Genomic DNA, 16,041 nt, shown 5'->3' with positions numbered 1-16,041 from the left:
AACTATTTTTTGCTTCAATCTGTCATGATTCCACTCAAGACCATTTGTCGAGTATGTGGTATAAAAGTAATAATGTAATAAGGAATTCTCAGTTTCTAGCACAGAGATCTGCTTCATAAGACTTCGGTGTATCGTCAGTAACCAGAGGTATTAATTTTATTTCGTTTGTAAGTTTTCTCACTCTTAAAGTTCAATTAGGAGTCACAAATAATTTCATATAATTTTAGCAAAAAAATCAGCTTATAAATAGTCACCAACACTACATCATGGATGACCTGAGGGTAAGAAAATGACTCAGCAAATTTTATTTTTGCTGGAAATGTCCATTTAGTGAAATATAAGTGACTGATTGCTAGTTCATGACATGAAACTAACTTTGGAATGTAATTGTCCCTGATAACTTTAAATCAAATATACAAATAAAATAAATCTAGTTGGAGATTTTATCAGACAGTGACGTGACATGTCTGACATGTGCTGCTTTCTTTGGTACAGCACCAGCTGTATGTAGAGGAGAAGGAATAAGCTATCCACAAAAAAAGTATTCATATTAAATGTGTTTACTTGCGTGCTGTAATTAAAAAGACCATATTGTGCTTGATCGCAGCGTGGGCCAAAAAATGTCCATCAAGGAAACGGCAAACAGCAAATCTATGAGCAGTTTGGAGGAGAGTCATTCAAAGGCACAAGTTGTTGGACAACACACATCCCAGTTGTGTGTGTGTCTTGTTTTTATTTTAGTGATTGAGTGCAAATGTACAGTAATTATGAGAAAGTTTCAGTGCTTGATGCTGATTGTTTACTAGAAGTAATTTTATAATGGTTTTAGAATAAACCATGACTATGGCTACCTCACCTCAACACATCTATAAATATGTAATACCTCTAGTAACCATCATTTGCAACATAGTCAATGCACCATCAAAACTTTTTATGTATTATGTATTTATTCATTTGCTTATCAAGTCATTTTAAATGCAAATATTTGACATTGTTTAAGAGGACTTTATGTCAGCTTGTTTTATCTGTCTAGCCAGCTAGAAGATATTTTAAAAACATTTTCCATGTTATATTTCATCTGCAACAACAATGCGGACTTATATAAAGTATGTTTGGACATTAACTTCTGAATGTATAATTATCCAAAGACCTGCCTCTGCTTTTCTAATAAAGTAGGAAATTAAATATAAAAAAGTGGGTGTTGTGTTTAGAACATTTTAAAAACATTTTCTAGGTTATATTTTATCTGCAACAACAATGTGGACTTATATAAAGTATGTTTGGACATTACTTCTGAATGCAGAGTTATCCAAAGACCTGAGTTTTCTCTGCATGAAATATTCGGGAATGACAGATTAACCCGCCGCTGCTTTTCCAATAAATTAGGTAATTAAATATGAAAGAAATGTGGATGATGTGTCGATGGTTGACAGGGGATGTAACTAAGCAACATAACGATCTGTTTATGAGGAAGTAGTATGTCCAAAAGGCATAGGCTTACTCTTCTGTTACACATTCAAGCATATGTATTTTTCTTCACCAAAAACGTACATCCTTTTAGGACATATAATTATGCAAATAGTGACGCAGTAAATGTCATTGATATTTAATAATGACATTTCATGACAAATTCGATCTGCACCATTGCAGTTGATGTCAATAAAAATATTAATGATGCTGTTATAAAATCAATAATATCGTTATAATGGCCTCATGACAATCATGTTTATGACAGATTTATGACAAGCCATTTTTTCTCAAACCATGTCATCTTAGCATTTTTAATGACTTGATTAGCGGATGGAACTTAATGGCATTTATTGTCATAAGCATGCATAAAATCTCATTCGTATTCATAACAGGTCATGTCATGATAAAGGTTTCATGTTTCAACAGCCCCTTCAAGTGTTTAGTTTTTCATATATATATATATATATATATATATATATATATATATATATATATATATATATATATATATATATATATAATTTCATCTATTTTTAATGATCATTTACAACAGTATCATTGTTTATATGTTATACATTTATTTATTTATCATTCATGAAAGAAAGGCATTGGTAATTTTTACGAGATTTTGGTGAACTGACCCCAAAACTTTTGAACAATAGTGCACCTAATTCATAAAACAACAAATAATATATATATTTTTAATAATAAAACGTCCTAAAACTGTAATAAAAATAAAAGTGTTATAAATTAGATTATGCTAATATGATTTTAATTGACTAAGGAGCTGAATTTTGAAGACTTGATGCAGCAGTATGTCTCTGTTGACAGTATTTTTCAAGTGTGTTCTGAGCTGCAGGTCTGGCGTGTTGTGCAGAGCAGAAGGAGATCCGTCTCTCTGTCGTCTTTTACTCCCCCGAGTGGAGTGTGAGGCTCTTTATTAATGAGCGTTTCTCACCCCACAGGGTCAAACCCATTGCCCTGCTGATGGATCTCATCTGGAGGAGAGTGTGCTGGATCTCCTGCCTCACATGTGCTGCACCATCAGTCTTACACTGAAGAAATGATGGAGCAGTGACCACGAGGAGAGAGAGAGAGATCAGCAACACTCTAAAACATGCACAGAAACTCACGCCATCTGTTAGTCACCAGCAAGGTATGAAAAGTGCATTATGGACATTTTTAATTGATTAAATATCCAATAACAAATGTCAGACCACCGTTAAACTAATTTGAACTTTTTTTTATCAATAACATCAGTTGGCGCAACAAGTTTTGGATTTTGAACTTGTTTGCATGATTTAAAACATTTTATTTTCCTTTTGTCTACTCGATTTAATAAAACATATGTTCTCAAAAATGTACCTTATTCAGCAGATGTGTTTTGAAATGGAAACGTGTCATTGCGTCATAATAACAAGCTTGCTCAGCTTGTCATTAAGATGTAACAGCTAATAATAACAGCTTCCTCATTGTTGTTTCCCATTTTTTACACATTATGATTTGTCATTTATAAAATTGCTGCCCAATTCATTTTTATTTTATTTCTATTCTTATTCTGAAAAGGTTTACTTACGTTTTAAGGCAGCAGGTGAACATTTTGTTTCTTAGTCTAACAAAATAGAACATGTTTATCTGAAATAAGTCTTTAAATTATTAGAGCAGCTGCTTTTTACTGATTCCAATTTTCATGAAAATACTACAAAACACTGTTACATTAGTGTTATGCATTATTATTTACTCTCATCTGTCTTTTGTAAATACTAAAACATCTACAGTACTTACAAACCTGTGGATGCAAAACATGAGAACAAAATGTAAAAAAGGAGTTGTGTTTTTACACATTCAAAAGGGTTAAGTTAATATTAGCATTATTATTTGTAATAGTGTGTATGTCTGTATAAATGTTTGTTATTTGTTTGTTTGTTTGTATTTTTAAAACAAAATCAGCAAGGATTAATTCCATATTTCAAGTTTAAATAAGTGCTTTTTTTTTTTTTTTATAAATATTGTTTTTCGGGGTTTTCACATTTAAATGTACAGGACAGTAGAGAGTATTTGACAGGATAGTGTGGGGAGCAGAGAGAGAAGATCGCCATAGGACCTCGAGTCGGGAATCAAACTCAGGTCACCGTGAGCACCAGAGTGCTACAGCATGTGTCAACGCACTAACCACTACACTATTGGCATTGGCAAATAAGTGTTGTTCTTGTTGACTTTGCTTTATTAGAAAATATATATTTAGGTTAAACAGAAAAAATCTGTCCAAGGCACTCGAAAAATGTGGAAAAATAATGAAACGCCTTTATTGACATACTGTAGCTATTCCTAAATATAATTCAAATTAGTGTCGTTTTTGTTGACCTGCTTTATTAGAAAATATATATTAGGGTTTACTCAGAAATATTAGGCAGAACAACTTTTTTTTAACATTGCTAAATAATAATAATAATAATAATAATAATAATAATAATAATAATAATAATATAAATTAGAGTGATTTCTTACTGAACGAGAGAGAAACTGTTAATTCAGAAAAAGCTGAAAATAATCAGCTTTGTGATCACTTTAATTAATGATATTTTACAATATATGTTGCTGGCAGCTAGCTCTCTGCAACTCTCACATGGTCGCCCACTGAAGCTAAGCAGTATTGGGCCTGGTCAGTCCCAATGGGATGGGAGACCACGTGGGAAAGCTAGGTTGTTGCCGGAAGTGGTGTTAGTGGTGTTAGTAGTCCTAACACCACAGTATATTGATGGGGACTCTATACTGCTCAATGAGCGCTGTCTTTCGGATGAGAGATTAAACCGAGGTCCTGACTTTCTGTTAAAAATCCCAGAATGTCCTTTGAAAAAAAGAGTAGGGGTTTAACCCCAAAATTTGCCCACTGGCCTCTGTCCATCATGTCCTCCTAACCATCCCCATATCTTGATTGGCTTTATTACTCTCTCACCTCTCCACCAATCAGCTGGTGTGTGGTGTGTGGTCTGGCACAATATGGCTGCCGTCATGTCATCTAGGTGGATGCTGCACACTGGTGGTGGGTGAGGAGATTTCCCTCCATAAAATATGAGCTATGAGTGTCCAGTAAAAGCGCTGTATAAATGTCAGGGATTATTATTATTATATTAAAATGTGTTGATGTTATTTTGTTTTAATAATGATTTAACATTGTTGTTTGCAAGTTATTTATTTATTTAATGTTTAAATAGCCTTGGTGCACATTAGAGATTTAATAGATCAAATATTTTAATAATGTATGAAAAACACTATTGATCCCAATTTTTTAAAATGTTTATATTCATATTAAAAAAAACACATTCATAAATCAACAAGACTGCATTTAATACAAAAAATGAAGTCCTCTAATAAATGTATTTAATTTACTAAATTAACCAGATAATAAACCAATGTGTTCTACAAATGGCAGGAGCTAAGAGAGTGCAAAACGTAAACACAACTCTCACTTGAATGAACTTTTATTACCATAAAATAAAAAAGGGCTCCTCTGTATGTGGCACTGCAGACTGGCCACAGCTAGAGAGCGTTAAACAGCTTTGCTGCAAAGCACACAGACATAGTGTTAGTATGTCGGCCGTAACATCTCTGTTACAGTCATAAGAGGATAATACTGTACTGTACAGTTCTGTCCTTCAGGTTCACAATAACAGATCCCAAGACAAAATAGGAAAACTCACTGTTTCATTAAGGCGAGACACTGCAGGCTAAAACTCTTGTTGCTGGTGTTGTTTCTTTGTTGCACCTCTCAGTTTTGAGATTCTGGGCTTTTGGGCTCTTTCAATAAAGGAAAAATTTATATACAGTGCTCGTCATAATTGAGTACACCCCATTTTGAAAATGAATATTTTTATCCATTTCTTAGTGAATATAGGCAATGTATTTTGATGCATTTAAACAAAACAGATTTATTATACAGATATATTTATGAAAATAATAATTTAGTCACCAAACAGATTTAGAAATTGAAAGATAATACAATTAAATTCAAGCTAAATATTGCAAAAATAATTGCAATTGCATTTTAAGTTTGTATTTAATATTTTTTTATAACATTAATTTGTCTGTACTAGTTTTTAGACCATTATTGTAAGTTATTTTGTTAGATAAGCTCCAGATTTGGCTTCAGTACTGACTAATCTAATGTATATGCACAAATATAATATTGTGTAGCTTCCTATTAAAAATATGAACTTAAAAGATAGATTTGTGAGGGGTGTACTTATACTGTATATGCTGAGCACTGTATATTTTTTAAATAGCCCACTTTATATTAGATGACCTTAACTAATACGTACTTACAGTATACAAGAATTAATCATATGTTAGATTGTACTTATTGTGTAAATACATGTTTTATGATTGATTAAATACCTGCAAGTAATTAATTTCTGTAATCACATATTTAATTACACTGTTGACCATCCATTATGCCTTAACCAACTCTTAAACCTACCCAATACCACCTAACCTATCCCTAAGCCTACCTGTATCCCACCTCAAGAGCACCAGAAATCAATTTTTTTGATGCAAGTACATAGTAGTTAAGGCCACCTAAAAATAAGTGGAACCGCCTTTTCAGACTAATGTAAAGAAAACATCCAAAATACACTTCTTATTGTTTCTTGCTTTGCAATTTATCAATTTGCATCTAATTTGCTTCAGATTAAAGTCTATACTTTTACTTGGAACAAATTCATCCGCATATTTTTAAAGGCTGTTTTCAAAAACAAATGTAGATTTTTTTTTCCATTGCTGAGTCATATATTTAAATACAGAACACCAAACTTTAGTTTTATTTTTAATCAGTATTCTGAATGTTTTACCAAAGTATATGTTCAAACATAATTAACCTTATAAAGACACAATTGTTTTTGTACTTAAAATGGGATTTTTTTTCTGGCTGATCGCAGTGTTTTCTAAATAATGAAGCTCTGAATCTGACTTCAACTAGTGTTCAGATATCTGTTCTGGAAGTATTTGCAAATGACCTCAAACTGAATTGAAATAATGCCTTATTTGCATAAAATTGCATATCATTTGCATTGCATTTCAATACAATACAATTGCGATTTACAATTTAGCTCTTAAAAAATTCAACAGGCCGATGAAGAATGGTGATATAGTAACTATTTCTTTTAACCCTGTTCCCCTGTAGCGTCTTGCCTTAACACTTACTTTAAAAGAACCGAAAACTTCAAATAAAATTTTGCACAGCCACTTATTCATGAGCATAACTGGCTGTGTTAATATTATAATTATTAGTCTACAACCATCGAAATCCTGGCTCTGTGAGTAATTACAAGTTCACATGGCCCAGGAGATGTTGGCTGTGTGTTCTTTGGCCTTCATCCGCAGTACAGCAATGCTGGAGGAGCGGCGCTCGAACTCCGGTTTGGTCTCAAACGCGGCGTGACTGTTCGCTGACGAAGCCAGAAGCGAATCGGCGAAGAAGTTGTTGAGGGACACATGATTGACTCCGAACTGATTTTGCTGGTGGTTTGGGAATCCCCCATGCTCCGTGGCTCTGGGTGAATGTGGGTACGGGGACGTGACGCAGGGAGGGGACCCTCGGGGGATCATACAGGACGACACCACTGAGCTGCCCGCGCTAGGCCCCGTCCACAGGTTATTGGAGATCTGTGTGACAGAGAATACACTTCAATCAGCATCTTTTATAATCACTAGGACAGCTTTTTAACCCTTGTCAACACTATTGTTGAGTTCATACTTTAAAATGATAAATGATCTACACTGTAAAAACACACACTTCATTCATGTTGTCCACAAATTAAGCTAACTTAATTGTTTTTACAAATTTAAGTTGATTAAACATTAAACAATTAAGTTATCCCCCCCCCAAAAAAACTATTATTTTATACTTATTTTATGTGTGTACATATTTTATATAGTTTGTCAAGACAAGTTTGTTTAAACCTGCTTAACAGCATGGCGACCATTAAGGGGTTAAACTTCTTTTTCTTATTATAAACTAAAATGTATAGTTTATCCAACAAATCTGTCATCATTTACTTACTAATGACTTGTTTGAAAAGCTGTTTGAGTTGAACACAAGAGAAGATATTTTGAAGGATGTTGGAAACCTGTAACCATTGATTTCCATAGTATTAGATTGTAACAACAAAAAACACAAACTGGTTTGGAAGAAGTCAAAGGTGAGTAAATGATAATAGAATTTAAATTTTTGGATGAACTGTTCCTTTAAGTTTAATTGCGCAATCGAAATGGCCTGAAATACTTCATATGTGTCTCAAAATAACTTATTTTCCAGAAGTTAGTAGATTTTCTCAACACTTTGTCTTATAAAACAGTCACCTAAAACACGTGTTTTAGTTGCTAGAACCCATTTGTCAATATTTGTTTATAAAAGCTCTTCACATCATTTTTCTTTTCAACTTTCAGCTCGGCTTATCAGATCATTTTACACTCAGGACGCCCTGAAACACTTCATACATGAATCAAATCAACTCATTTTTTACAAAACACTTTGTTGCTTATAAAACAGTGACCAAAAAAACAGTTTCTAGAAGCCATTTCTTAGAATTTAACTTTTTCTAAAACTCTTCATGTGGCTTTCTTTTCAACTGTCAGCAATGCATTGTTGTAAATTTCACATCCAAAATGCATTGAAACCTTAGTGTTATTTATTTTATTTATTTACTTTTTTTTTTCAAAACTAGCATAAAGAATCATAGTACGTTTTACCCAACAAATACATTTTGTCACTTAATAAATGTCTTAAAAACAGTTAAGTTACTAGCCCATTTTTTAAACTCGTTCCAAATTTCAGCTTGGCATAATTGTAAATTTCACTTCCAAAATGCAACAAAATATGTCATACTGTCCATATTTCAAATCAACTATTTCTTCCGTAACACCAAGGCGTCCTTACACATGCACATATTGTCACTATTAAAACTATGACCTAAAAACACAACTGTTTAGTTGATGGAACCCATTTGCTAATTTCTTTTCTTTTTAAAAACTTGTTTTTCCAACTTCAGCTTGACACAGCAGTAAATTTCACATTCAGAATACACTAAAACTGACAGAATATGTCATACATGTTTCCAAACCACTCATTTCTGCCATAACACTACAGTAAGGTTCCATTCAACAAATGCATTTTGTCACTCAGAATCATAAAAACACACAAAAAAATTGTTATTACTACCATTATACAGCATGTTTTTTTTTTCTAAAACATAACTGACAGTAGAATTAGTCAATATGATGAAGCTTTTTGGACTGTGGGGGAAACCGGAGCACCCGGAGGAAACCTATGCGAACACGGGGAGACCATGCAAACTCCACACAGATATGCCAGCTGACCCAGCCGGGCCTTGAACCAGCGACCTTGCCGTGGGGCGACAGTGCTAACCGCTGAGCCACCGTGTCACCCTACAGCGTTAAATATTTTTTACTAGATTCAGTTGAATTTACCTTGTTTAATTACATTTCTGAGCAAACGGATAATGATTACACACATATTTACCATGATTTGCAGAAGACAGCTACTGAAATCATCACCTTGGAATTATAAGGTTCTATCTACGTTCTAAATTATTTTGAGTTATTGAGCTTCAAAGTTTTTGCATTCCATATAGCAAACAATATGTGTGTAACAGTTCTCTTTCATACATTAATATGACAGAGACCCTAAATGTACTCTAAATGTAAATTATCAAAATTCTCTTACATTTGCAAGTTGGGGTTAAAACAAACAGGACAAATGCAGATAGAAGCTTCTAATTCTAAAAAAGTTATTTTTCTGCTTGGAGTTATAAGGTTCTGGCAGAAGGCAGATCATTGATTGAATCGACTTCAAGAAATACAATTAGTCTACTTATTTATTTCATTAATAAAATAAAAATAGGTGTCTTAACAATATGTGAATGTTTGAGAGTTACATTTGTGCTTTCTATAATATTTATTTAATGTTTTAGAATGAATATTTTTTCTTGTTCAAATTAAGCATATAAGGCTGTGCTAATTATTTAGTCCAGTGCAGATGTTCATTTAATGTAATGAATATGGTCATATTTATTGAATTATATGCTTTATATGAATTATTGAATTATATTTATTGAATTAAATGCCCCATGGATTACATTTGCCCTTCAAGGCTTAATATCTCAATTAAAGACTTTAAAAGAAAACAGACAATGAGCAAATTAGTTTTTTAACTATTTATAATAAAAAAAATTCACATTTAATATATTACATTTTTTATTAACGGTTTCTTTTTTAACAATGTAAAATTTAATCCTAAAGTCAAAAAATGCTCCTAAATCATCACATTTACACACATCTTTTCAGCTTCAGGTTTCTTCTCAGTTTTATGTGGTGCAGCATTATTTAGTCGACTCTGGTTTTGTGTTTCTTTCTGGTCTTTCGTGCTGCCAACGAAGCAGTCCGGTGAAATGACAAAGAAAGCTGATCCTGATTGGTCCTCGTGCGTGCATTTGAAATGTTGATTAGTTCACAGAAAGGACCTTATAGAGCCAAGCTAGAGTTCGACTTTGTAGATAAAATAAATCTTAAAATGTAAACAACTCATAAAAAACATCACATAATCTAAATAAGCTGTCATTTAATAAGAATATGTGTATAAATCAGTTTTGACAAAAATGTTAGATAGTACCTTATAATTCTAAGGTGACTAAATGTCATTTACTATAACTACTGTATAGTTGGTAACAGAAGAACAAACAATTAACAATACATTTATAACAGTATCAATGTTCACGGTAGTTAAGGATAATAAAGTTGTTAATTGTCGGTCCTTGATTAGCACAATGTTGACAATAACATTATCCAAAGTATTGTGGACTTTTACGTTGTGTTATTAAATACATGAATTAATGCAATCTTTTGTAAAGTCTGAGCCACGTGGTCTGAGGTATATTTAGAACAAGAACAGTAAAACATTTTAAGGATTAAAGTGCAGCTCCAAAATGTTGTGACTATTTTTAATTTTGTTGTTCAAATGACATACATAATTTTTTTTATTTTAGTTCCATATGTTACTTACATTTCTTTTTACACACCATTTTTATTATAGCAGGTTCATAGAGTTCAGTCTTGGTGAGAAACACACTAATGTAAAATTTGTAATAAGGATTCACTTAATAGATTTTGTGCCTAAGCAATGATAAATGATCCACGGTTTAGCTCAAATAAACTTGCTGTTGTGCTCACTTTGAGAAGGGTTTTGACCTAAAAGTTGACCCTAAGTTTTGAGAAATTGATTCTTGAGATTATCATCAAAAATGCAAATTAGTGAGGAAAAAAATAGTATGTATGGTTGAAATGAATATGAAAATAAAACCAACAGCAGGAAACCATGAAGCAAAAAAAAGTGTAAGCAAAAAAATGTTTGGAAATTCATAAACACAGAATATGCACTCTGGAAAGTTAATTCAATTTTAAAATATAAATATAGGCATTTTAGTTTTGCCTGGGAAAATGTTTTCTGATAAACCAATGACATCATATCAGATACACCCTCAATCTACATTAAAATGCAGTGACAATTACGGCTGAAACTTTAAATAAATCCAGACCAGGCTTTTAAAAACAAACCCTGCAGGCCACAAAAATGCATTTGTGTTGACCACAGAAATGTGCCTGCACGCATGTCATGTGCACAAGACAAACACAAGCCCTAGAGTCTGGCTTAACACTATATCCTGACTCTGCTTACGACATAATATAGACCTGTTATAATGACACTCCATTAAGACACAGGTTTCTTTTATGACTATGAAAAACATATGAGTGTCATCTCAAACTTCTTCTGCTATCCTCCATCAGCGTTTGTCATTCCACATTTACTCGGACTGACAAAACACATCACAGCTCCAGTTAGGCTGTTGTCCACAACTGATGCATTGTGTGTTTTTGTCAGTAACAACTAATATGCCATTAGTCAAATGTTTGCTGACTTAACCAACACAGGCTTAAATATGATCCTGGACCACAAAAACCTTATGTTTTAAGTTGTATGGGTATATTTTGGCAATGTGCATAAATACATTGTACTATTAAAATGATTGGTTTTACTTTTATTCCAAAACTAATTATAATATTAAGTGCAGATCATGCTCCATAAAGATATTTATTAAATATACCAGAACTTAACTTTTAATTTATGTATCTTAAAGGGGATTTCTCAGTTGTATCTCAGCCAAATATTATCATATCCTAACCATCCATTGATGAATGGAAAGGAAAGCTTATGATGCATAAATCTCAATTTCAGAAAGAAACTGACTCTGTGTCGTGGTCCAGTGTTACAAATAATAAATCTTATCAAAAATCTTAATACAAAACTTATAGTATGACATGTACAGTATAGGCCAAAATAACAAATAAAAACATAGACAGCAGAGTACTTATGCAGAAACAGTGTTTAAATTCTGGAGAGTAACCAGTTCATATAAATAGCATTAATTGATTTATTTTTGACAAACGAATCCATTGAATCACCTGTGAGTAGCTGTCTGTCCGTGGCAGCATTGAGATGTCATAAGTTGCTGCAAAATGGCTTTTGGCCTGCTGGATTTGTCCATATCTTTCTCTCTTCCTCCACTTGGCTCTTCTGTTCTGGAACCATACCTTTGGAAATAATAAATAGAGAGATGTTATTTATCATTTTATCAAAAATTCAAGAGTTCTATAACATTTTGTATTATTATAGTTATTAATTAGTTATTATTTTTATGCCATGTGGCATTACAATTTAACACCACTTACAATTTTATACAACTCATTCACTTTCCTTCAGCTTAGTTCCTTATTTATCAGGGGTCACCACAGCTGAACAAACCACCAACTATTCCTTTTACTCAGCGGATGCTCTTCCAGCTGCAACCAATACTGGGATTTTTATATAACTAATTGAAGGTAACATTTACCATGAAGCTCTATTATATTAAGAACTGTAAAAAAAAAAAAAGTTATGACAGAATTTCAGGATCAGAGATCAACTTTTCCTTGAAGTTGCAATTATTCACTCTTTAACTTCAACCAATCATTTAGTAGATTGAAATATTTTAAACTTTTAATATATATTTTAATAATTTTAAAATATTTTAAGCGTTTTTAAAAAAGTGTGTTAAATTATACTTTTATGGGTAGGACATATTATGAAAAATAATAATAATAGCACTGCATTAATAATAAGAAGAAAGGTGTAATTGGTCATAATGCTGACCATTATGCAAAAAGTGCGTAAAACATATGAATATGGTCCGCGAATTGTCGCTTTTTATTCATTTAGGCTTCAAACACTACACCCGTAATAGTCAAATTTCAGTAACATTAGCTTACTAATTTTAATAAAAGGCTAATTAATTAGAGGTGTTAATATAATTAAAATGTCCTTTTTCCACCCTTATCTTGAATTTGTAGGACATTTTTGATCAGTTTGCCACGAGAGGTTCATTTGTATTTTTTTTTTGTAATAATTTGTCATTTAGGCTATTTATATTTCATGATTTATTTATTTTTTGTGTGGTTTTTGTTAAGTAATTAAATTGATGTTGGCGCCTGAACGGAAAACTTCAAAATTTATGAGTCAAAACGAAAGGTTTTCTCTTTTGCTGTGAGGAATCAAAAGGTTTGAAAAGTACGTTATTTAAGTTTTCTCAAAAGTTACGTTGTTATCGAACGAGGCATGTGGGCTAACTGGTATTAATAATGATATTGACAGATTTCTTTTTTTACCTGAACCCGGGCCTCCGTGAGCTCTGTCCGCATGGCCAGCTGCTCTCTCACGTACACATCTGGATAATGGGTTTTCTGGAAGACTTTCTCCAGCTCCTCCAGTTGAGCGCTTGTGAAGGTTGTGCGGTGGCGTCTCTTCTTGCTGCTCGACACGTTGCTGTCGCATTTTTCTCCGAGTTCGTCGAGGTCTGTTTTGTCGGGTACGCTTGTGGCCGGTGAGACCCTGAGGCTACAGCAGTTCTCCATCGCGTGCAGGCTGCTCTCCTCAGATTTAGGAGCGCAGTAAGTCACGCCTGAGGTAGTCACAGAAAATGGTCAGTTTTAGCCGCGCTTAATCTAAAATTAAATATTAAAGTTGTCTTTGAAAGGTTAAAAACTTAGAAACTGTAAGTCTAATTATTGAAGGCTAATGATTTACACTGTAGCACGATAATAATTTTAAAAAGGGATGCAAAAAAACTTTAAGACCTTAAATAGGCCGACACTTTTATGCAAGCACAATTTAAGAAGCGTATGACATGCAAATAGTCACTATATAGCGAAAGAATATTATTGATGTAGCCTGAATTTATCCATTTAGTCAACGTGTAGGATTTAGGGAAAACCTGAGTTTTTATCTTAGAGTTTCATCGTCACCTACAAATAAGTCACTTCATTGCAAAATACTTTTGCGACTGACCTTTTTATTATTTGAAGTTTCATCATAAGTGTTAATAATATATTATTAATAATAACACAGTTTACAACATGTAAAATATCAATGATTCTGAGAAAACAGTATTATTTTGAAGGGCAAACAGCATTTTAAAATAAAATAAATTAGACAAGGGCCATGTTTCATGAAACTATTTAAAAAGAAAGTTTCAGTAACCTCTTTTGGATTGTCTAAACTAATTTTCAATGTCACACATCGCTACTTCCGTCGATATTTTAAACTTTAAAACTAATACAGAATCATTCAAATAAGACCTAATTGTGAGGGGAAATTCTTAACTTTTTAAATCCAACGTGTAGGCTAAATATCAGTTAAATATGCACAGTAGGCCTACACTTCGCAATCAAAATGCTAGAGTTAAAAAAAAATGTTAAACTGATCATTAATTTCTAAACGTAGCTTAATAATATTATTTTAACCATATTAATATAGAAATAAACCAAAAATGTTATATACTGATTTTGCTAAAAAAAAAAATTGCTACTTTTCAATTTAGAAAACCATAACATTTTGTGCGTTTATAATCTAAATGCCAGTGCATTTATTTTTAGAAACTTTTAAGAACTTTTAAAAAGGTCTAGAGAACCACAACACACTCTTCACTAAACCAAGAATTATTAAATATTTTACAAAACATTTCGGTTACATTTTGCAAAGCCAGACTTACTGCTTTGGTTGTCGCACGGAGACGACCTGTCCATGGAGGAGTGCTGGTCATTGCTCTGCATCGGGAATGATTGGACGCATTTCGGCGATGCCTTGTTGTAGTACTGCACATTATCTAAAGTCTCCATGACTTGGTCCATGTAGTAATCGCTGCCTTTAATCGCTGGACTTTTCAAGGAGAACTTGTCGCTCAAATACTCCATCATTGTCCTCTGGCCTCGTCTCAAGCATGAAGCGCGTCAATGGACACCATAAATGTTTTAGTGATGTCAAAAATGAAGCAATGCAGCCAATTATTTGTACAAGTCGTTAATTTGTCTTGTCTTAAAGAGACCGAGGGCCTCTCTTTATACGGGAAAGAGATTGAGAGTGAAGTAGCCACCCAACTTCTGAATATGGAGAAGGCGAAACTCCACCCACGCGCACGAGCCCTAAATAAGATTTATGAAAGTCTGTGATGACCCGAAATGAAACAACTACACTTGCTTTCGCTTTCTGTGTGTTTGGATACCCCTGATAATTATTTGACTGATAAATCCCACTCAAGCGCGCTATTTAAAGTGTTAAACCATATCTAAACAATGTTAAGTATTTCAGCAAACATATTACAGTCGCTTAATGTTTAAACAACATTGTAAATAAATCGTCTTTAGATGCTTTGCAGATTTTCTTTTTTAAATTTAGGATTTAACATCAAACTAACGCTATACTAAATCGTAACCTGTTTGTAACTGCATAAGTAACTTGAAAAATAGCTTCTTTGTCATACACTCTGCATACACTCTGTTAATTCAAAGTTCGACTGTTTTAGCAGAAATTGTCCGAATAAAGCTCTTGATTAAGTATTTTCAGTGTATTTCGGTTTAAGAATTGAATCGCAAAACCTTGCTCTGATAACTTTTATGACTTTAATAAACATGTTAGTAGTTTGAAATGATGTAGGTCTGTGGAATGATATCTTGGAGATATATTTATTGTGTGGGTTTATTTATTGTATGGGTTTAGTTTACATAATTTGTTCATTAAGATGAAATGTAACAAAAATATAGGCAATGCATTAATTGATAGACCTACGGCATTGACAGCCTATATTTATTAACAACTTTCTGTATTAGGTTATACAGACCTAAATGACATGAATGAATTTAATGGAATCTGTATGGACTTACTGAACTTTTTGTCAAAAATGTTCAAATATAGATTATGTGATCTGTCTGTTAATTACGCGGTTTTTATATATAAGGCTATTTCACCAAAATAGTACCATACAAAACCTATGAAACGAGAAAATAGTCCAGCCAAAAGATGAATAATAACGACGGGACGGAGCGCGGAGCAAAGAAATCCAGCCGAAATCTTGATACTGTTGTGACACAAAGAAAAAACTTTTTTTCTTCACCTTTTCACTCTTATTAAAA

At 32.9% G+C, this 16,041-nt stretch overlaps 1 protein-coding gene across 1 annotated transcript; it reads right to left on the bottom strand.

Annotated features, from left to right (window-relative positions):
* Positions 1-4,936: 4,936 nt before the first annotated feature.
* On the bottom strand, positions 4,937-14,975 carry alx1 (ALX homeobox 1). Its single transcript, XM_056478482.1, has 4 exons — positions 14,625-14,975; positions 13,243-13,535; positions 12,004-12,132; positions 4,937-7,131 (listed from the first exon to the last, which is right to left on the bottom strand). The coding sequence occupies exons 1-4, from the start codon at positions 14,827-14,829 to the stop codon at positions 6,799-6,801; spliced, it is 960 nt and encodes a 319-aa protein (XP_056334457.1). The 5' UTR covers positions 14,830-14,975; the 3' UTR covers positions 4,937-6,798.
* Between the last annotated feature and the right edge of the window lie 1,066 nt (positions 14,976-16,041).

The sequence above is a fragment of the Danio aesculapii genome, chromosome 18, assembly GCF_903798145.1.
Source record: "Danio aesculapii chromosome 18, fDanAes4.1, whole genome shotgun sequence".
Taxonomy (NCBI): Eukaryota; Metazoa; Chordata; class Actinopteri; order Cypriniformes; family Danionidae; genus Danio; species Danio aesculapii.
This window is presented reverse-complemented; position numbering and strand designations above follow the sequence as displayed.

What these genes read in the sequence shown, in the direction of transcription:
- alx1 (XM_056478482.1), bottom strand. Translation starts at nt 14,829, where the DNA reads ATGATGGAGTATTTGAGCGACAAGTTCTCCTTGAAAAGTCCAGCGATT. An exon ending in TCACGGAGGCCCGGGTTCAG is followed by an intron (nt 12,133 to 13,242) that starts GTAAAAAAAGAA and finishes TTATTTCCAAAG; the next exon opens with GTATGGTTCCAGAACAGAAG. An exon ending in GGACAGACAGCTACTCACAG is followed by an intron (nt 7,132 to 12,003) that starts GTGATTCAATGG and finishes TCTGTCACACAG; the next exon opens with ATCTCCAATAACCTGTGGAC.